Source organism: Oncorhynchus mykiss, chromosome 14 (assembly GCF_013265735.2).
Source record: "Oncorhynchus mykiss isolate Arlee chromosome 14, USDA_OmykA_1.1, whole genome shotgun sequence".
NCBI lineage: Eukaryota > Metazoa > Chordata > Actinopteri > Salmoniformes > Salmonidae > Oncorhynchus > Oncorhynchus mykiss.
The window spans coordinates 10788042-10809061 of record NC_048578.1 but is presented as its reverse complement, the minus strand read 5'-3'; the positions used below and the strand labels follow the sequence as shown (position 1 = coordinate 10809061).

The following is a 21020-nucleotide window of genomic DNA, read 5'->3' as shown; positions in this document are numbered from 1 at the left end:
GATCCCCAGCCCCATGGGCACCCCTACAATTAACACATACCACTACTTTCCCTAATGTTACACATTCCTTTTGTCTCATGCCCTTCTGCACATTCAGCAGAGTAAAGGAGCACTAAACAGAACAATACTCAAATAAAATAAAGAAGCTGTTTAAAACAGAAGTATTTTTACTATTTTCAGATACTTTCTTCTCATTCAAAAAAAGAGATTCAAAACAACACTGACTGGCTTGAACAGAGTAGCTAGATCAATATTACTATTTTGATGATACCCAAATATTACTTGGGTATCATCATTAGGCATAGCATTAAAGGTGCAGTGCAGTTAACAATGTGATTTCCATTTTTTTAATGACATTTCCACACTATGAGGTAGAAATAACACTCTGGAATTTGTAACATTTTGATAATGCTCTTTTAGTGTAAGAGTTTTTCGAGCAAAAATGTTATAATTCAGCCAGTTCAGGTGAGATGGGGTTTTTGGTCCACAGCATGACATCACAATATGATCTGATTATTCAGACCAATGACCAGTCATCTTTTATTTGCATATGTATCCTCCTTCTTCAATGGGGTAAGCAGGGTTGGTTTTATAGCAGTGGTTCCCAACCTGGGGTACTTGTGCTATCCACAGGAAGTACTCGGGAAAACTCATGAGTGACCATAGGACTACTGGTAACATGAACATGAGGGGGTACTTTGTGGGTTCTCCAGACAGAGCAAATGTAATGTGATTTGGGGTACAGTAACCAAAAAAGGTTGTGAATCAGTTCTCTAGAGCAGGGCTTCCCAAACTTGGTCCTGTGGCCCCTCCTGGGTGCACATTTTGGTTTTTGCCCGAGCACTACGCAGCTGATTCAAATAGTTCAAGCTTGATGAGTTGGTTATTTGAATCAGCTGTGTAGTGCTAGGGCAAAACCCAAAACTTTCACAGATAAGAGTTTGGAAAACCATGGCCTAGACAATTATATCCGCCAATCAGGGCTGTGTATGTAAATATATTTAAAGTTAATAAGAAAGTTATTTTCATGCACATACAGTGATTTAAAAATAATTTTAAAAAGACTGCATGTGGGCTTTAAAGAAACTGTTCAGTGAAATCTGACTTTTATAAGTTTATATTCTGTTAACTCATACCCAAATAAAGTTGTTGACTCATCCTATACTCATGTGGCCAAAGCACTTCGAATCCACATCTCAGACAGTTTAAAAATACTTGCCATTTACTCAGAGGATGATGTTATCCTCCTGAAGAGGATGAACTGGCCAATCAGCCGTCTACATGGGTTGATATTTCTCTCAACCGGTATACGCCCACACCATTCTGTTGATGGAGTATGCACACAGTATCCCAACAAAGAAAAGCTGCCTTTTAATATTCTTACATTTTTGAAGGAAAACAATTTCACTAATATTCTAAAGGTTCTATTTCATAGACATCTGGAAACGCTAAACAGTTAATGATCCATTTTTTTGTGAACATAAAAATGCTCAACATAGAGAAACTCGTTAAAACTCATTAATCCTATATGGCAGGACTGGAAGAATCAACAGTCAGAATATACCTACCACACAATCTAAAGCATACCAGGCATATGTCTGAGGCTGTGTTAACACAGGCAGCCCAATTCTGTATTTTTTCTCTCCGTGATTTGGTCTTACGACCAATCATATTACATCAGCTCTTTTTTTCAGAGCTGATCTGATTGGTCAAAGGCCAATTGGTAAAAAAGAAAAAAAATTGGGCTTGCTGTGTAAACGCAGCCAAAGAAGCAAGGAAAATCTAATATATATAAAATAGCTTTATTAACAAGGCACTTAATTTTCACATTCAGTGTCTTGCAAGCTTTCTTTTAGAAGGCAGGTGCGTGTGTAATTACTGGAAATTCTCAAAACCCAATAACAAAATATGAACAACTTTCCTCAAAAGCTTCTTATTTAACACATCAACCCCATCAACTATGAAAGTGCTCAAAGTGCTCAAAACCCTTTAGGTCAAAACTTCAACATTTTATTCAAAGTGCTCTGTGTCCCTACCAGTGAAATCAAAGTACATTTATGCCCCCTCTGAGATTGACAATGGAGTACATCGTTATCATCTTGATAGCAAATGTTTCTATTTTCTACACCGGTAGAGGATGTTTTAACTTTAATAACCACACATTAGTGTGCTGATATTGCCAAATACATAACACGTCAACATATGATACATTTGAAATAATAGGCATGATTCACAGCATGTTTAATGTATGAGGTAAAATATACTTCTCTGGAAATGCATCATAAGATTTCTTTATTATAATACTCCCACCAAGTGTAGACTTAAATGGGACTGTTAAGGCATGACAACCAATCAAATAAATTGTTTCATTTTCTAAAACATCAGAACTACAGTTAATTTAAAAGCATGACCTGTGAACATCTTAAAATGAGTTAGTTGGCGTTCACTTTCTGCAGGGTTATGGCACTCACATTAAGAGCATCCTCACCCGGCAGAAGCTCTCTCAAAAGGAATGAAAGCAGCATCTATTGGAAATAAAGAGAAGCAAAAGTTGAGTCAATGTTTCTACCAAACTGTACAAGAAAGTCTAGACATATTTTCATGACATTTGACAAACATCAAATATAGAGAGCGTGCGCTGCAACATTAATGAGGACATTGACATCTCTTCCAGTGCTCGCCACAGAAACTCAAGAGGCTAAACACTCACATAGACCAGCTTCTTGTTTTCTTCACAGTCCTGGAAGAGCTTAAACACTGTCTCCATATCGGTCTTCTTCAAGATTAAATAGTTTGAATCTATAATGGAGAACATGATGTTAGTGAACTGGGACAATTCCCACATCTCCGTCTTAGAATGAAAATCATAACTCTAGCAGCTGTGTTGATGAGAGTGAAAAACAGCGTATATCCTGTACATCTGGCATTGATGAGGTGCTGAGCTCGGTCTTTGGTCTCGTTCTTTTCCTGACTGCTGCGGTGGGGTTTAGGGCTGGTCACCTCTGGCGAGCCCTCAGGCCACTGTTTGTCACATAGGTTATCGATATAGGAGGCCATCTGGGCATCCGTTGGGTTCATCTTATTCAAGAAGCTTTTCACTTTCCTAGAGGAGATTATAAAAAGTAATGCTGGGATTCTCAAAAGGCCAAATGTAGATCATCTTATTACCCTGTCACTATGACGAACCAGGACTGCAGTGGAAAATGGGAGAATATTTCACCTCTTACTTTTTCAATATCGGCATGACGGGTTTCAGAATCGCATCAAATATGTTCAGCAGGATGGAATTACCTGGAGGGAAAAGTAGGGCGCTGATTATTACACACTACTACAGGTGACTGATTAAAATATAAAACATCCAAAATTACAATTTCAAACAAATTAGGAAGAGAAAACTAACCAGATATTGCTTTCAACAAATCAAAAATGGCTTTGGTTGCTTCCATTTGCTCCCAGCTGGATTGGTTCTTTTTCAAACACTGCGAGTCTTCTAATTTTGACTGACTCCCCATGTCCTTTCCTCTACTCCTGTGGATCCCTCCTGACATTTTGAAAGTGAGTTTATCCTTTTTATTTGACTTTCCAACTAAATAACACCATGACGGACTGTCAGTGAGGTCATATTGCGAGCCTCCATTTTGACTGAAATGTCGTGGCCTACAGACAGAGTCGGTCTGGTCTTCAGGGTTGTCTGATTTTGCTTGGGCCAGACACTCCTCTGATCTGGATAGTTCTTTGTTGATCGTCTTTAGGTGAGAAGTTACAGGGTTCTCCGATTCCTCTTTTTTGTCCTCGGTTTTTCCTGCATTAACCAAACAGTCTGATTTCTCTACTGGCACCATCACTTTACCTCTGCAGCACTCAATGGGACTTGGTTCTGAAGGAGAACCATCCCTTGTATCACCAATGTTTTCATTCAGCTTCTCAGTTGCAGTTGAGTCTGCATTCTCAGTTGTGTTGGAATCATCTGATTTGGTCCCTCTTTGAAGAGTGTTGTGCTTGTCCTGAAAAATGCAATGTGCATTGCAATACCTTTACAAATACGGACTGACTGCTTAAGATTCACAGCTGCTGTGATTTCTTAATGCACCAGCAGAGGGCATTATTTGTCATTTGTGATGACCCATTATGATACAAGATGATCTTGAAGGCCTTGCTCAACATGTAATTAAAATGCCTACCTCATCTTCCTCTTGCCCTGGAGACAGGAAGTAGGCCAGGCCACTGAGGAGACCCCACACTCCCCCCACATGCTCCTCTTCACTCAGCAGCTTGTCCAGAGGACACAGAAACTGAAACACTGGCTGAGTGTGGCCCATCAGAGCATCAGAGACCAGCTCCTGGAGAGGGCATGGAGATTAAGACATGCATTTTTTATTATACCATGTGCATTTCTGCTCGTGTCTGAAGTGTGCCAGTGTACCTGTAAGAAGACCTTGAGGGACGTTTTGGCTTCTCTAAAATCCTCGCTGTTACTCTCAGTGCTTGCCTCTAACACGGATAAGGAGGGTAAATTAGCAGAGTCCTACAAAACAAAAAACACAAACCATGAAAGATATTTAAGAATGATGTGTGACATAACTATATGATATGGCTCCATAGAGGATGCAAAAGAGACTACTGTCAAAAGAGGGTGCACTCAGACTATTAGAACCTGCAATGTTTTTATCTAATTGTACAACATCCATAAGATGTCAGAGATGAAATTAAACAGTGCAGTATCTGATGCATTCCAAACTTTTACAGCAGTCTGTTTTGACAACAGCACAGCACAGCACTCCCACTTCATCCATCTCTAACCTGCCATAGGTTGCGGAAATGGATGATGTCCGTCTGGGTCTTCTTTACATCCCAGTGAAGGTTCTCAGGGTTATCCCTCTCCTCTAGGTGAACTGTAAAACACATCTCCTCATTTTCCCTCTCCATCTGCAGACAGTAACATCTTACTTTACACACCATTCTGGCACAATCATTATTAGATCACAGAACGACCAAGGACATGTCTTCACAAAACTCACTTTCATATTGAGCAGTAGTTGCATTCCAGTGACTTGTGTGTGATTTGTGACTCACATGAGGGACGCTGACAGCCCAGTGGCCAACCCGCCACATCTCATATGACAGCTTGAATTCCATCATTTCTTCTTGTACGCTGGTCAAGTAGCTCTCAAGATCACCATCCTCCTGGTGAACCAAAACAATTACAAAACCTAATGTCAGCCGTGTTACGTTTCAACCTCAGAGGGCATCCAGAAATAAGGCTTTCATGTTTACCTTCTATTGGATAGACGGCAAAACATGTACTGTCTGTAAGATATCAAATAAAACTGATAAAATCTATAACATTTACTATGAAAAAGATTAGAGCAGAGTGAATAGTGCAGTGCTGACTGCAGACCTGCTCTATCTGGTGCAGTGTCCTTACGCTGTCGGGGTCCTGCTGGCTCTGGATGGAACACTCCCGGCTACTACCTTCACTTTCCTTTGATGGACAATCCTGGATAGACTTGGCTCTGACCACCAGCACCTGCTCCTTTTTCTTCATCTTCTTCCTTTTATCTTTCTTCGATTTCATCTTGTCAAGGATTTTAGACCAGCCTTCCTTCAATTTGTTGGCTGGAAAAACAACACATATCCAATTAGCTAAGTGTCCACATTTCCGTGGCCTTTACTGTGTCACAGGTTGACTGCAAACTGCAACAACATTAAGGCACAGGGGAAACAAAAACAAACATAAAAAATTAAAACATCCCGGCACAAACAGAAACAACTGGACACAAACTAAATTCACTTTATTTTGGTCCATTGAATGTTGTTTGTGCCAAACAAAGTGTTTCAATTTAGCCTAGTTATTGTTCCAAATAAACACACCCACACCTTTCTTTTTGGACTTGCCGTCACCGGTTTGAGCATTCTCGGTTTCTTCCAGTGCTCTAAAATGGCAACCAAACAAAATCAGAGCACAATTTATTTATTGGTGTTGTCGGCACATCACCCTAACACTGAAGCGTGTCTACCAAAGAAAAAAAAGAGAAGCAGCCTGGTAAGAAAAGGGTCACTCACGCGTCACTGGTCTGGCTCTGCAGGGCGGCTGGAGAGGCCCCGTCAGAGTTAGACTCACACAGCTCTTCCACAGAGCTCTTGGGGGTCACTCCATCCAGCTGACTCACCACCAGCTGGTTGAGGTTGTCTGGGTCTGATAGCCACCGCACCAGCAGGTCCAGCACTTAGGGCATGGATGACAAAGTCAATGTGAAGGGCTATACAGAGTAAACCATTATGGTAGGACAAAGCCATGTTCAATATACATAGGAAAAAAAACACACACTTAGTCTCAGAATTACTGTGACACTTTCCACTGGTTTCACTGTTATACTAATGGACACCTCCAGTATCCACCACTGTCCATGTCTCCCGGGCAACAAAAAAAGTGATACACTTCGAGGCTCATTTAATCCAATAAAAGTTACAGATACAGAATATAGAAGTTAATATTTTATCTACAACAGTAAAATCCCTTACAATTACATTTATGGCTTAGTAATGGTTCAACTCATTTCACTGACTCCTGTGATCAGAGCCATGAACCATTATCAGTAGGTTTCGATGATAACACACTGTTTTAGCTGTCCTCTAAGGAGAGCCCTTATTTTAGTTGTAGCACAGTATGTGCAGTACCTCTATCCATGATGGAATGATAATGTTTGATGCTAATTTATTCTCGTTTTCAAAAGTTGAGCAATGAGAGAAAACTGAGGCACTGATAGGCTTATGTTGTGGGGTTTACCTTTTAAGGCAACAATCTCATTTAAGGCACAGTGGCTGACTGCCAGTCCCCATAGAGACTGAGGGAAAAGGTTTCGCACCAGTGCTTCAGAGAAAACTCTTAGAACTTCAACCTCCTCTCCCCTAGAGCTGAACAATGGTTCTCTGAGACAAAAAGAGCCAAACAGACAGAGACAAAGTCAATAAAAATAGCCTTTTTGGACTAATGACAGAGTATTACTATGTAGATAAATTACATTAGGACAGAGTATTACAAACGTATTAGCAATAAATTCTATCACCTAAATACAGGCCATTGTTCCAACATGTGCAAACATACATAGTTCCCTAGCTTGGTCACATGAAATCTATCAAAAACATGCATTACACCCAATAAAAAAAAAGAATGAATTTCAGAACTTTGATTGATAATGATTTATCCTAAACATTAAAATATACATAAACCAATTCAACAGTATAGGCAAGTGATATAGCTGGAGAACAGCAACTTAATACCTATTCTACAAGTGACTTCAGGAGAGCCGCATTACCTATCAGACTGTTTGGCACTATGGAGGTGCTGGGTCAGGATGCGAATGCAGCCCACACTTGCTGAGCAGACATCAAAGTCTTTGCCTCTGCTGATGACTTGATCAATGACTTGGTCAAACTCCCTCCACAGCACCCCGTGCAGGAGCTGACTGTCACAGGGCTCAGGGACGCAGTACCAGGGGAGGACTAGCTGGGCGTAGGCACACTCAAACACTGAGAACACACATTCAAAAATCAACCCAAAAGCAAAAAACAGCTGCCATGGACAAAAATAACTTACATTTAAAAGAGCCCTGAGTATTGTAAGCAATAAGCTAGACTACTTATTGTACTTACACATTGTGCAGTTTGAAGTAAGCTGTGTTCATTTTAGCAGGATTGTCAAAACAACTTCCTGACAGAAAACAGTCCAAACCTGACTGAGTATGCCTTATACAAAATATGCAAACAACGTTGTTCCATTTCCTCTTTCATGCACAACCACAACCTGGTAAAACCTCCGCTTTCCATATTCCAAAACATAGCACATTGAAAAGGGTGTGGAATGTCTATTCCCCCAACATATTTGATACCCAAGCCCCTCCCAGATCATTTAGCGTCAGATGTCTGCAGCCGCATTTGCTGTCCTACTCAACTGTCGCAGAATATAGACCTACATTTGGCTGACCATATATCACTAACACAAAAGGCAGAATCTCGGCACAAAATGTTTCCGTTATGTGTCCTTGTCTTGTTACTAACTGATCTTAAGAACAGACACTTCTTTACAAATCTTTCACCCTGGAAGAAAGCCTGACAGGATGATTTACAAAAACTTTCTACATTATAATGGCAAATTCTGTAAGGCCCTCAGCTCATGCTGAGCACAACTACACACCTTGCTGAAGAGACCTCTTCACATGGGGAAACTGTGTCTCCTGTGATGTTTTAGCTTTAGTGCTTGTTGTATCAGTCACACCACAACCTAAATGTTCATCCTTTAGTGTTTCCTGTAAAACAATTCAGAAAGGATTATAGTGTTTTGACATCATTCATTCCTTACCTTGTAGATTAAACCAAGTAGAAAGATGGCACAAGTCCAGTCCCTATAGCATGAGTACACAGCAAGAAACCAGCTAAACTACAAAGAGTAATGTGCATGGAAGGTAGAGCTTCACCTTTGTGTATGGCTACACCATGAGGGACACCATTATTTCTCAGTTGTTGTCATAGCACTCCTTTCATTGCCAATGTGTATATTCAACTCACCTTATTTTCCGTCCACTTGCAAAAATATGGGCATTTTTCCACCAGCTTTATAGGGCACGAGGAGGTCCATGTCAAGAACATGTCATTAAAATTGTCATAAGTTTAGTGTCACTTGACCCCACAACTAAGTTACTAGACAACAGTAATCGTTCATGGTCTAACGATTTGTAATAGATCACAGACTGACAATCCGTTGAAATATTAAAATGTGTGTTGGTATTAATGACATGATTCATAAGCTTGTTTCATTGTGTCATTTTATAAACAGAAGTAACGTGCATGGCTCACGCCATGTTACATTGATTCTCGTGACCAGCGTTACATTGTTGCGACGATGATTTCTAAGACAGACGAAAAAATAACTGCAATTGAATAGTCAATCGTATGAAATGTATATAACGGTTTAAATTACCTGAAATGAGTTGTCTTCAGCCACATCGTATGTTTGAGTGCCGCTTTCCCGTCCGGTCTTTATGAAGAAATTAGGGGTTGATGGCCAAAATAGTAAACACAAAACTATTTGAGCCACAACCTGTCCGCAGTCCGAGAAATACCAAACAAGCCCAAGAATCATGGCGACAGAGAAGCGCCAAAGGTACATTTTCTATCTTTGCAAGACACCAGTAACATTCCTTCCACTACGAAGTTTCCATTCGTGTAGCTTTTCAGCCTTAAAATATATATCTTTAGCAACAAAAACATTAATTCATGGAGATATGGCAAAAGCCATTTCAATTTGCTTGTCCTTCGTCTTGAAAAAAAAAAAAACATTAAGAAGAAAAAAAACAACTGTGCACCCAGAGGAGGGCACTGATTGGTCAGAGTGATGCTTTTTACTCTTTGGGTATCTGCAACTGATTATAGCATGGCATGCTATTTATTGGCTATAGTTGGATCAACTGAGCTTGCCAAGATTTGTTAAAATTCAAAAAATAATTTAAAACGACTGACAAAGGTAATTCTGATGTAGCATGCGCCACATTTTTTTCAGAGGCGAATGGAAAACAACACAACTAAAACATTTAAGATCACATTTTTCCCGGCTCAATTTCTTTTCAATTTCTTTCTCAAGTTTTTTTTTTGCCTACCACAAACTTGGAACAGATGGACTGGGGCTTAATCCAGTGATCCCCCGGGTGAGTACTTAAATTCTGGACCTCTAGGTCAGAGACCTAGGTAAAATGTGTTTTATATTGGATATTCCGGTTTCTCTCGTCAATAGCTATTGAACCAAGCATGCCATGACTATAAAGATGGTATATTCTATATGACGTGTGGACCTTTTTGGTTTGTGTAAAACATTTTTTTTATATATATATGAGAGAGATAAAAAACAAATATCCCCGTTTTTATATATAGAATATATATTTTTTGTTATGTTACATTAAATTGTTTTTTCCCCCGCATCAATCCAATGACCACAATGACAAAGCAAAAACTGTTTTTGGAAATTTTTGCAAATGTATGAAAAATAAACACAACAAACTGTAATGTTCCATTTACATAAGTATTCAGAACCTTTACCCAGTACTTTTGTTGAAGCATGTTTGGTACTGATTACAACCTCAAGTCTTCTTGGATATGATGCTACAAGCTTGGCACACCTGTATTTGGGGACTTTCTCCCATTCTTGTAAGGGGAGTGTCGCTGCACAGCTATTTTCAGATCTCTCCAGAGATGTTTGATCGAGTTCAAGTCCGGGCACTGGCTGGGTCATTCAAGGACATTCAAAGACTTGTCCCAAAGCCACTCCTGCATTGTCTTGGCCGTGTACTTATGATTGTTGTCCTGTTGGAAGGTGAACCTTCTCCCCAGTCTGAGGTTGAGTGCTCTGGGGCAGGTTTTCATTAAGGATCTCTCTGTACTTTGCTCCGTTCATCTTGATCCCGACTAGTCTCCCAGTTCCTGCCGCTGAAAAACATCCCCACAGCATGATGCTGCCACCATCATGCTTCATCGTATGGATGGTGCAAGGTTTCCTCCAGATGCTTGGCATTCAGGCCAAAGAGTTCAATCTTGATTTCATCAGACCAGATAATCTTGTTTCTCATGGTCTGAGAGTCCTTTAGGTTCCTTTTGGCAAACTCTAAGCGGGCTGTCATGTGCCTTTTAATGAGTGGCTTCTGTCTGGCCACTACCATAAAGGCCTGATTGGTGGTTCTGCAGAGATGGTTGTCCTTCTGGAATATTCTCCCATCTCCACAGAAGAACTCTAGAGTTCTGTCAGAGTGACCATTGGGTTCTTGATCACCTCCATGACCAATGCCCTTCTCCCCCGATTGTTCAGTTTGGCCGAGCGGCCAACTCTAGGAAGAGTCTTGGTGGTTCCAAACTTCTTCCATTTAAGAATGATGGAGGTCACTGTGTTCATGGGGACCTTCAATGCTGCAGAAATGTTTTGGTACCCTTCCCCAGATCTGTGGGGAATTTGTATTAAATTTGCAAAAATTTCAAAAAAACTGTTGTCACTTTGTCATTATGGAGTATTGTGTGGATTGATGAGGAAAAAAACTATGTAATAAGGGGTCTGAATACTTTCAGAATTTGCTGTATATACACTACATGACCAAAAGTATGTGGACACCTGCTTGTCGAACTTCTCATTCCAAAATTATGGTCATTAATATGGAGTTGGTTCTTCCTTTGCTGCTATAACAGCCTCTACTCTTCTGGTAAGGCTTTCCACTAGATGTTGGAACATTTCTGCAGGGACTTGCTTCCATTCAGCTACAAGATCATTAGTGAGGTCGGTCACTGATGTTGGGTGATTAGGCCCGGCTCAAATCAAATGTTATTAGTCACATGCGCCGAATACAACGGGTGTAGACCATACAGTGAAATGCTTACTTACGAGCCCCTAACCAACAAATCAGTTTAAAAAAAATACAGATAAGAATAAGAAATAAAAGTAACAGTCTATTACTAGACTGGCTGGAGTCTTTATTTAACCAGGTAGGCTAGTTGAGAACAAGTTCTCATTTGCAACTGCGACCTGGCCAAGATAAAGCAAAGCAGTGTGACACAGACAGCAACACAGAGTTACACATGGAGTAAACAATAAACAAGCCAATAACACAAAACAAATCAATGACACAGTAGAAAAAATAGTCAATATACAGTGTGTGCAAAAGGCATGAGGAGGTAGGCAATAACAAGGCCATAGGAAAGAATAGTTACAATTTAGCAGATTAACACTGGAGTGATAAATGAGCAGATGATGATGTGCAAGTAGAGATACTGGTGTGCAAAAGAGCAGAAAAGTACATAAAATAAAAACAGTATGGGGATGAGGTAGATAGATTGGGTGGTCTATTTACAGATTGACTATGTACAGTTGCAGCGATCGGTTAGCTGCTCAGATAGTTGATGTTTAAAGTTGGTGAGGGAAATAAGTCTCAGACTTCAGCGATTTTTGCAGTTTGTTCCAGTCACTGGCAGCAGAGAACTGGAAGGAAACGCAGCCAAATGAGGTGTTGGCTTTGGGGATGATCAGTGAGCTATACCTGCTGGAACGTGTGCTACGGGTGGGTGTTGTTATCGTGACCAGTGAACTAAGCTTTACCTAGCATAGACTTATAGATGACCTGGAGCCAGTGGGTCTGGCGATGAATATGTAGCAAGGGCCAGCCGACTAGAGCATACAGGTCGCAGTGGTGGGTGGTATAAGGTGATTTGATAACAAAACGGATGGCACTGTGATAGACTGCATCCAGTTTGCTAAGTAAAGTGTTGGAAGCTATTTTGTAGATGACATCGCTGAATTTGAGGATCGGTGGGATAGTCAGTTTTACTAGGGTAATTTTGGTGGCGTGAGTGAAGAAGGCTTTGTTGCGAAATAGAAAGCCGATTCTAGATTAGATTTTTGATTGGAGACGTTTCCTGCTTTCATTTTTACTTGTAAGCAGGAATTAGGAGGATAGTCAGCGTTCAAATTCATCCTGAAGTTGTTTGATGGGGTTAAGGTCAGGGGCTCTGTGCAGGCCAGTCAAGTTCTTCCACACCAATCTCGACAAACCACTTCTGTATGGACCTCGCTTTGTGCACGGGGTCATTGTCATGAAACAGGAAAGGACTTTCCCAAAACTGTTGCCACAAAGTTGGAAGAACAGAATCATCTAAAATGTAATTGTATGCTGTAGGGTTAAGCTCTCCCGTCACTGGAACTAAGGGGCCTAGCCCAAACCATGAAAAACAGCCCCAGACCATTATTCCTCCTCCACCAAATTGTACAGTTGGCACTATGCATTGGGGCAGGTAGTGTTCTCCTGATATCCACCAAACCCAGATTCATCCATCGGACTGCCAGATGGTGAAGCGTGATTCATTACTTGAGAGAACGCGTTTCCACTGCTCCATAGTCCAATGGTGGCGATATTTACACCACTCCAGCCGATGCTTGGCATTGCGCATGGTGATCTTAGGCTTGTGTGCGGCTGCTCGGCCATGGAACCCCATTACATGAAGCTCCCGACAAACAGTTATTGTGCTGACGTTGCTGCCAGAGGCAGTTTGGAACTTGGTAGTGAGTGTGAGTGAATTTGAAGAGGTGTCTACATACTTTTGTATATTTTTTATTTGGGGAGGGGGTCACAAAGCATGACTTTGAAAAGGATACTCTCAATCAGGGGAGAATAGAAAACAAAAAAATGTAAATCTTCCCCCGATTCAGAATATCTTTTTATAGTAATAAAATATTTAAAAAGTGGATTGTTCTCCATCCACCCGATTCAGAAAATACCATCTTCATAGTCATGGCATGCTTGGTTCAATAGCTATTGACAAGAGAACCAAATATCCAATAAATCAGATTTTACCTCGGTTAGGCTGTAATACCGTATAAATCCATGTCTAGTAGTACATTCACATACAGGGGGATAACATCTTTGTTTTTCCCCCAAAAAAATCCTTATGTTTTCCCGTCAATGTTTTAAAGTTAATTGGATATTACGACCATAATGACACTTTTTTTCCCCCCTTGGTGGATCCAAGCCTGTGTAGTATTTTTGTTTAATTAACCACAAATTGCAAGTGTAATGCCAAACAGAGATCTGAGACTGTTCAGGATGTGCAGCCTGAACTGGGTACTGATCTGACCTATGAAAACAATTACGTGTTATGGCTAAATGAACAGTTGTACAAGTGCAGCTTCACGGAAACTTGAAGGAGGCCACTGATCACCAGGCCAACCAAAGTTGGCATGGTTTTTTAAATTTGGTATGCTTAATGGCTGCATTAAGCATACCAAATCCTGAGCAAGTTCAAATCCTGGGAATCTGTTACACACTAACTATACCTTTCTCAATAAGATACCTCACTAGCACAACTCTTTATCATAACCCAAAAACTAAGGACCATTGTTTTGTCATGACTTTGTAAAATGATATAAATTTGAAAACCCAAAAATTGCTCTCAAGGAATTTCATTTGAGTGCTATATATTTATCATATAAATAAAATGCGAAATGTCAAGGAATGCTTTTGCTCCATTTACGATTTTGTTGTTGGTGACCCACTCTACCAACAGTGTGTAAAGGGAATAGATAAAACGCAAATAACAGAATCACCACATGATGGCACTCTCTGCATTTCGATGAGCTGGCAGGTAACCATAAACCATACTGGCAATGGTAAAACGGTGCATAAGACGTTCAGATCCTACGTGATGTTTAACATTCAAAATGCCATTTTAAATATGGAGTATAATTAAAATATGAACTAAGTAGTCTAAATGAGCACCCCCTGGCTCTTATCCAGTGTTTCTCTCATGTTTTTGGATGTATTTACTTAAGTCTAAGGTGCTGTAGTGAAGCAGCTAATTGGATATTTTTTTTTTTTTTAATCTATCATCGATCTGATTTGAAACCAATGCTGCGGTTCCATAATCACATTCCTTTCATTTCAGTGACGAGCAGAGACGTGTAAATGACGTCATTCAGCAGGAAAGGATTATGAAACCGCAGCAGAGTATATGCTAAAACCACGTGATCCATCAGCAGGCTCTGTTTGACATTAGGTTGACAGTTAAGGGCAGCTCAAACCAGTTTCACCTGTAAATAACCTCACTGCAATAATCTGCCTCTTACATAACAGCCCATGCTGTGAGTAATTGTAATATTGGTCTTAGTGTGGTTCGCTTTCAATCTGCAATAGACCATAAGACACTAAAGTTTAGAAGTCCAAAGGTGGTACTACTGAAAGCATGCTTATCTGAGCTCTCACCAATGACCTCAAATGGGTGTTACCTAAGCAACTCACATATGCCTCCTAGTTCAGCTGTAATGATGCAGAAGTGGAAAGGGCATGCTGAAACATCAGAAGTTACTTACCAATGATTTGGGTAAATCACCAGTCAGGACCATATTTGGTGTGTCACTAAAGCAATGCTGATGCCAAGGATGACTTCCTAACTCCCATCAGCCCAAGGAAGATTAGGTGCTCCATACCCTGCTGCGTAAATCATGTGTAATCTGAGAGGCACTGAGAGCTAAATTAAGAGTGTCCTCCATTGAAGAACATCGTAGACAATACCATGTCTACAAAGAGCATGACGTTGACATTAGCTGGTGAAAGTAACCCAAGGACGGGATTACAACCGGATATTGCAGCCAACACTGATGTACCGAAGTCTTAACGGTGTAGTTGTGAAAAGTTAAGGCGCATTCTGACTTCTTGATGACATGAGTTTGGATAGGCTCCCATTTAACAGCTGCCGTGATCTGGAGGAATTTCTCAGCAATGTCACTAGTGCAGGATCGAGTCTCAGATTTAACATGTCAGCACCCACTATTTCCTAGTACTTTATTCTGACATTCAGCTAACTACTCTAAAATGGAGAGTTGAGTTTGCTTCTCTACAGTCTAATTTGCTGGAGCAGTGTAGATTGGCACCCAGTCAAACTCAAGTTCAACGTCGATCTTTGAGCAGGATTGTCATTTTATAAACAGTTGGCTCTGCATACAGGTAACGGTCCAGCACCCAGCTTGAGAGAACGAAGAGTATATTTAGAAGCCTGAAGTAATCCACGTCGCAACTGATAATCCTAGCATTCCTCTCAGAAGGGGATGTCAGTTACTTCGTTTGAGTAAATTCTGCTCAAATATGTATTTTGAGCCAGAACAAGCCATCAACTTCATGCCACAAGATTCTGTAGCAGTTTCTTTCTCACCATCCATGTTTAGAACCTTATCACCAGTTTATAGATTACACCCACCCAGTCCAAGCACCAGTCAGCTGACTTTGGCTGGAGCCCAACCATAACTGTCAAGGACAACCCAGCTCTTAAGATTACACCTCAACGAATAAGACACCAGCTGGCTCTCAAGAGAAACCACACCAGGGAGAATCCAGGAGTAACACTACATGCCATTCAGTGATGCTACTGCCAAAGAAACACAAACCAAGTGGAAAGCTCATTGTAGGTTCATTCAGTAGGTTGCCTTTATTTTTACAGTATTGACTAGAAACAGGCCATCCAGATGAAACAGGTTGACATTTGAAGACCTGGCATAGTATTATTATTTTTTTAAATGGGAATGACATTCTGGGGGGAAAACAGAAAAACATTGGGCAAATTAAAAGCGCAAAACCGATTTCTCCAGTACAACAACTAGCACAAACATACTAGTTGGTCCCTATATAAATAAGGCGGAATTTGACAGTCCTTCCAAATGTACAAGTTATGTTACAGTTTAAACATTTATGGGGAGACATCTAAAAATAGTTTAGAGGACTTTCTTCAACTCATCGTACAAGACCAGCACGAAGGCACCACCCATGCCTCGGAGAACATTGGACCAGGCTCCTTTGAAGAAGGCTTTGCCGCCCTCATCCTTCGCAATCTTCTTCCAACAGTCAATGGTGCCAGTGTACATAATGTCACCTGCAAAACAAAAGTAACAGGTCATACCTCTGCCTTGGCTGAATGTTTCTCAAGCAGTTGCCCACTGTTGGTGAATAGCATGACAGTGAATAAATAACTTTAAACTAAAATACAGACAAGTGTTCAAAAGTTAACAATTACCTCCTTTACGTCCAGACTGCATCATCATACGGCGACGGACGGTATCGAAGGGGTAGGATGTAAGACCAGCGACTGCAGTCACAGACTGAGCGATGGCCCAGCTGACCAAGATGCTTGCGTTCTTGGGATCTGGCAGCATACCTACAGAGAAACCAAGCAGATTAAAACAGGCTTTAGGATTTGTGAAACAAACACACTTGCAGTTCTTCTCCGACATGAGGAATGAGGCCTGTGCTCAGAGCAGTCCATGGACTCACCCTTGGCTGTGTCATAGACACCAAAGTAAGATGCCCTGTAGATTATGATGCCCTGGACCGACACGGAGAATCCCTGGTACAGGCCCTTCAGACCATCAGCCTTGTAGATCTTCTTCAAGCAGTCGCCCAGGCCGTTGAACTCACGCCCAGCACCGGCCTTGCCGACATCAGCAGCTAGTCGGGTTCTGGCAAAGTCGAGGGGGTACACAAAACAGAGGGAGGTAGCGCCAGCAGCACCGCCAGAGGCCAGGTTACCAGCGAAGTACCTCCAGAACTGTTTCTTGTCCACACCATCCAGGAAGATTTGCTTGTATTTGTCCTTGAATGCAAAGTTGAGGGCCTGGGTGGGGAAGTATCTGATGACGTTGGCCAAGTTGCCTCTCCAGAACGACAGGAAGCCCTGCTCCTTGGGGATACGGACGACGCAATCCATGATACCCTTGTACTGCTTGTCAACGGTGATCTGTTTGCTAGCATGTTGCACCTGTATTCACAAACACATCAAAAGCCAACACTCAGTCTTCATACAATATTTTTGAAGAGAAAAGGAAACAGCGGTTTAATGACAAAAATAGAGGACAAGGCCTACCTGTATCAATAAAAGTGTAACAGGTGTGCTTCAAGCATTCAATGTCTTTAGCCAACTAGGTCAACTAAATAAGCCAACACCCCTAACAATACCAGTCATAGTAATTCAATGTTGGCAACATTGTGGATACACAGCTAATAGTAGCTAAAATCATGTAGACAAGAAGCAAGCTAGGTAACGTTGTCCATCAGCACCAAGCACTTTGCCTTTCCACATTCCATTCACCATAAGGACGCGCCTCCTCAGCACTAGATTGGTTCTCGCTAGGCCTCAGCTAAACAGCGGATGAAGCCTCCCCTTGCTACGACCTTGGCAACTTCTCGGGCCTAGTAACCGCTAGTTACGTAATTTGATGACGGAGGACACAACGACGTTCAATGTCCAAGCTAGCTCGTGAACAAATAACTAGTAAGTAGGAATAACAATGAGCATGACACATAAGGAGTCTTTAAAAACTCAACGTTACGTGGTTGCATAATAACGTTTGTAATTTGCAGCAAGCAAAGTAGTTAACGTTAGCCAAATACCCAGACAAGACAGACACCGGTTTGCTGCTGAACTGACAGTCCCAAGATGAACCAAAATGGACGAGTCACTCGCATCTTTTCAACCTTGCAAGGCACCAATGACATTAGCTAAGTTACAGAAGTGAGTTAGCTAGGTAACCCAGGTTTAAAAAAAAAAAGAATAGAAACTAAATGGCAAGTACGAGAGGAGTTACGTTAACTTAGCCAGCTACTACCAAACGAATACCTTTCAACGGTGTTAACGTTAATAACGTTATAGTACTGTAACGTTACTATAGCTAAAGTTAATTTCTGAAAAGCCAGTCAAACTTACCTGAAGCAGAAGCTTGATTCTTTCAATAGGAGCTACAGCTGTTTTGGAGATTGCAGCGGAAATACCACCAGCCAAGAAGTCCTTAGCGAACGAGACGACGGTCTCATTCATTTTTGTGTTGTTATCGGGGACGTTGATACACAGAAACCTTCCCGCTCAACCAATGACTGCTGAGGTATGCCGGCTCAGTCGAAATGGCCGATACGTTTAGTTGAGAGCGGATTTAATACCACTGTGTTCGCGAGACAAAGCGGGAGCTGAAAGGATGCATGCCATTGGTGCGCTGGTGGATTTAGTGGGCGGAGACGATGTTTTTATGAACGTCCCCTGGCCTGAGAGATTTGTCCTGCCTTCATGAATTCAGCTGTGTTGTTGGCCTGTGTCCAAGATAATTTATTTCTTTCAAAATAAACATTTAATTAATATCATACATGAAAGACGGGCCTATAATATTAAATGTGATAACATTAAAGTTATCCAAGGTTTAAAATAGCTAATTTTGAGTGATGTCATTCAATAGGTTGCTGGCTAAGTAGGCTACATGACACTTGACACACCTTGATTATGCGTTACCAACCAAGCTTTTGGTTGGTGAGTTCTGGACCCAAGGTCATGTGAAAAGCATGGAAGCTTGGAGTAGCTGAAACAGACAGAAGAGGAAGGATGCGTTTACACAGGCAACCCAATTCTGATATTTTTTTTCCACTAATTGGTCTTTTGAACAATCAGATCAGCTCTGATTGGTTAAGTCAATTTAGTGGAAAAATATCAGAATTGGGCTACGTGTGTAAACGCAGCCTGAGTATACTTGACCCAGCTGCAATGGCATTGGTGCCTATGGGAGAGCCACCCCCCTAAAGTAAACAGAAACAGACCATTATTTTCAATGGTATAGGCCTGAGTGATCCATCATCTTTGGCTAAAACTCCTGTCTACTCTGAGTTAATGATCAGCTGTGAGAGGGTGCTTACTTATAGGGGGGAAAAGGTCATCCCATTCACTACCAGGTTAAAATGTCCTTAACTCTGCATTTTCTCACCATCTATTTATATATTTTTAAATTCCATTATTTTACATGTATATATTGTTGTGAATTGTTAGATAATACTGCACTGTTGGAGGTAGAAACACAAGCATTTCGCTACACCCAATATAGCATCTGCTAAATATGTGTATGTGACCAATAAAATTGGATTTGAGATAGAATTCCCTTTTAGATTATATACAACGATCAAGCAGATCAAATGATATTATAATTGATATAATTGGCATAATGATGTTATATTATTATTACATTGACGCAATTTATCTTAGTCTTACAATTAAGTGACAATAACGATAATGATAGTCAGTCCTGTGATCAAACTTCCCTGGGAAAAAAAAAAAAAATGGATCTGCTCCTCAAATATCCATTCAACATCCTACATCTTTTGGGAAAATAAAATGTTGCTGTCTTTCTTGTATGACATTGGCCTACTGTAGTAAGGTGGTAGTGGTGAGTTCAGCTGGGACTAGGGGAACTAGCAGATCAGGTTACAGTCACCAGACTAGGGGTTTCTCAGAGTGCACCGCTCAGAGCCTTTGAAATAGAAATCATGAAAGAACTACATGTGAACAATCAATCTGTTATCTGTATTCAACATTTCCATAAGAGACGTTTTTCTGAATGTAATGTCTTGCCAAATATGATAATGATGGTGCAATTGCTCCATTCAGAACCTTTGTATAAGTACGAACAGTTGTGTTGTCATTCATACATACATTGTCAACTCATATTCAGGAAAGCCACATCTTGTTTAGCAAATTAATTGAATTCAAATACAATTTTATTCATCGCATTCTTCATAAACAACAGGCGCAGACTTACAAATGTACCACCGTATTTAACCATGGCAAGGCAACTGGGAATATGGCAGAATACAAACAGACTAATCATTCCCTCCGCAAGGCAATCAAACAGGCAAGATGTCAATATAGAAACAAAGTGGAGTCGCAATTCAACAGATCAGACACAAGAAGTGTGGCAGGGTCTACAGTCAATCATGGACTACAAAAGAAAAGCCAGCCCTGTCGCAGACACCGACGTCTTGCTTCTAGACAAACTCAACAACTTCTTTGCCCGCTTTGAGGATAATACATAGCCGACGGAATAGGAGACCCCAGAAGGCATCCTTAGCCGTGTCCTCAGAGCATGCGCAGACCAATGACTCACTTCTGTCATCATGAAGTGCTTTGAGAGACTAGTCAAGGATCATGTCACCTCCACCTTACCCGTCACCCTAGACCCACTTCAATTTGCTTACTGCCCCAATAGGTCCAATCACCATCACACTGCCCTATCCCATCTGGACAAGAGTAATACCTATGTAAGAATACTGTTCATTGACTATAGCTCAGCATTCAACACCATAGTACCCTCCAAGCTCATCATTAAGCTTGAGGCTCTGGGTCTCAACCCCACCCTGTGCAATTGGGTCCTGGACTTCCTGATGGGCCAACCCCAGGTGGTGAATGTTGGAAACATCTCCACTTCGCTGATCCTCAACACTGGGGCCCCACAAGGGTACGTGCTCAGCCCTCTCCTGTACTCCCTGTTCACCCATGACTGCGTTGCCATGCAAGCCTCCAACTTAAACATCAAGTTTGCAGACGACAACAACAGTAGTAGGCTTGATTTGATCAGATTTGACTTGATCAGACAAACAAATAGTCCACACAAACAGTGTGGTGAAGAAGGCGCGAATTTGGCA

General features: G+C 41.1%; 2 protein-coding genes across 2 annotated transcripts; both read right to left on the bottom strand.

Annotated features, from left to right (window-relative positions):
- Positions 1-1350: 1350 nt before the first annotated feature.
- si:rp71-46j2.7 lies at positions 1351-9713 on the bottom strand. Its single transcript, XM_036942932.1, has 18 exons — positions 9654-9713; positions 8978-9034; positions 8566-8610; positions 8195-8306; positions 7317-7530; positions 6788-6930; positions 6064-6226; positions 5878-5933; positions 5399-5616; positions 5074-5184; positions 4801-4926; positions 4424-4525; positions 4182-4340; positions 3401-4004; positions 3228-3291; positions 2919-3103; positions 2711-2799; positions 1351-2525 (listed from the first exon to the last, which is right to left on the bottom strand). The coding sequence occupies exons 9-18, from the start codon at positions 5573-5575 to the stop codon at positions 2433-2435; spliced, it is 1710 nt and encodes a 569-aa protein (XP_036798827.1). The 5' UTR covers positions 5576-5616; positions 5878-5933; positions 6064-6226; positions 6788-6930; positions 7317-7530; positions 8195-8306; positions 8566-8610; positions 8978-9034; positions 9654-9713; the 3' UTR covers positions 1351-2432.
- A 6263-nt stretch (positions 9714-15976) lies between these two features.
- On the bottom strand, positions 15977-18522 carry slc25a5 (solute carrier family 25 member 5). Its single transcript, XM_021561140.2, has 4 exons — positions 18271-18522; positions 16842-17325; positions 16585-16725; positions 15977-16443 (listed from the first exon to the last, which is right to left on the bottom strand). The coding sequence occupies exons 1-4, from the start codon at positions 18379-18381 to the stop codon at positions 16286-16288; spliced, it is 894 nt and encodes a 297-aa protein (XP_021416815.1). The 5' UTR covers positions 18382-18522; the 3' UTR covers positions 15977-16285.
- Positions 18523-21020: the final 2498 nt, after the last annotated feature.

What these genes read in the sequence shown, in the direction of transcription:
- si:rp71-46j2.7 (XM_036942932.1), bottom strand. Translation starts at nt 5,575, where the DNA reads ATGAAATCGAAGAAAGATAAAAGGAAGAAGATGAAGAAAAAGGAGCAG. An exon ending in CACTGCACCAGATAGAGCAG is followed by an intron (nt 5,185 to 5,398) that starts GTCTGCAGTCAG and finishes TTGGTTCACCAG; the next exon opens with GAGGATGGTGATCTTGAGAG. An exon ending in CCCTCAAGGTCTTCTTACAG is followed by an intron (nt 4,341 to 4,423) that starts GTACACTGGCAC and finishes TGCCCTCTCCAG; the next exon opens with GAGCTGGTCTCTGATGCTCT.
- slc25a5 (XM_021561140.2), bottom strand. Translation starts at nt 18,381, where the DNA reads ATGAATGAGACCGTCGTCTCGTTCGCTAAGGACTTCTTGGCTGGTGGT. An exon ending in GAATCAAGCTTCTGCTTCAG is followed by an intron (nt 17,326 to 18,270) that starts GTAAGTTTGACT and finishes TTGTGAATACAG; the next exon opens with GTGCAACATGCTAGCAAACA. An exon ending in GCAGTCTGGACGTAAAGGAG is followed by an intron (nt 16,444 to 16,584) that starts GTAATTGTTAAC and finishes TTTGTTTTGCAG; the next exon opens with GTGACATTATGTACACTGGC.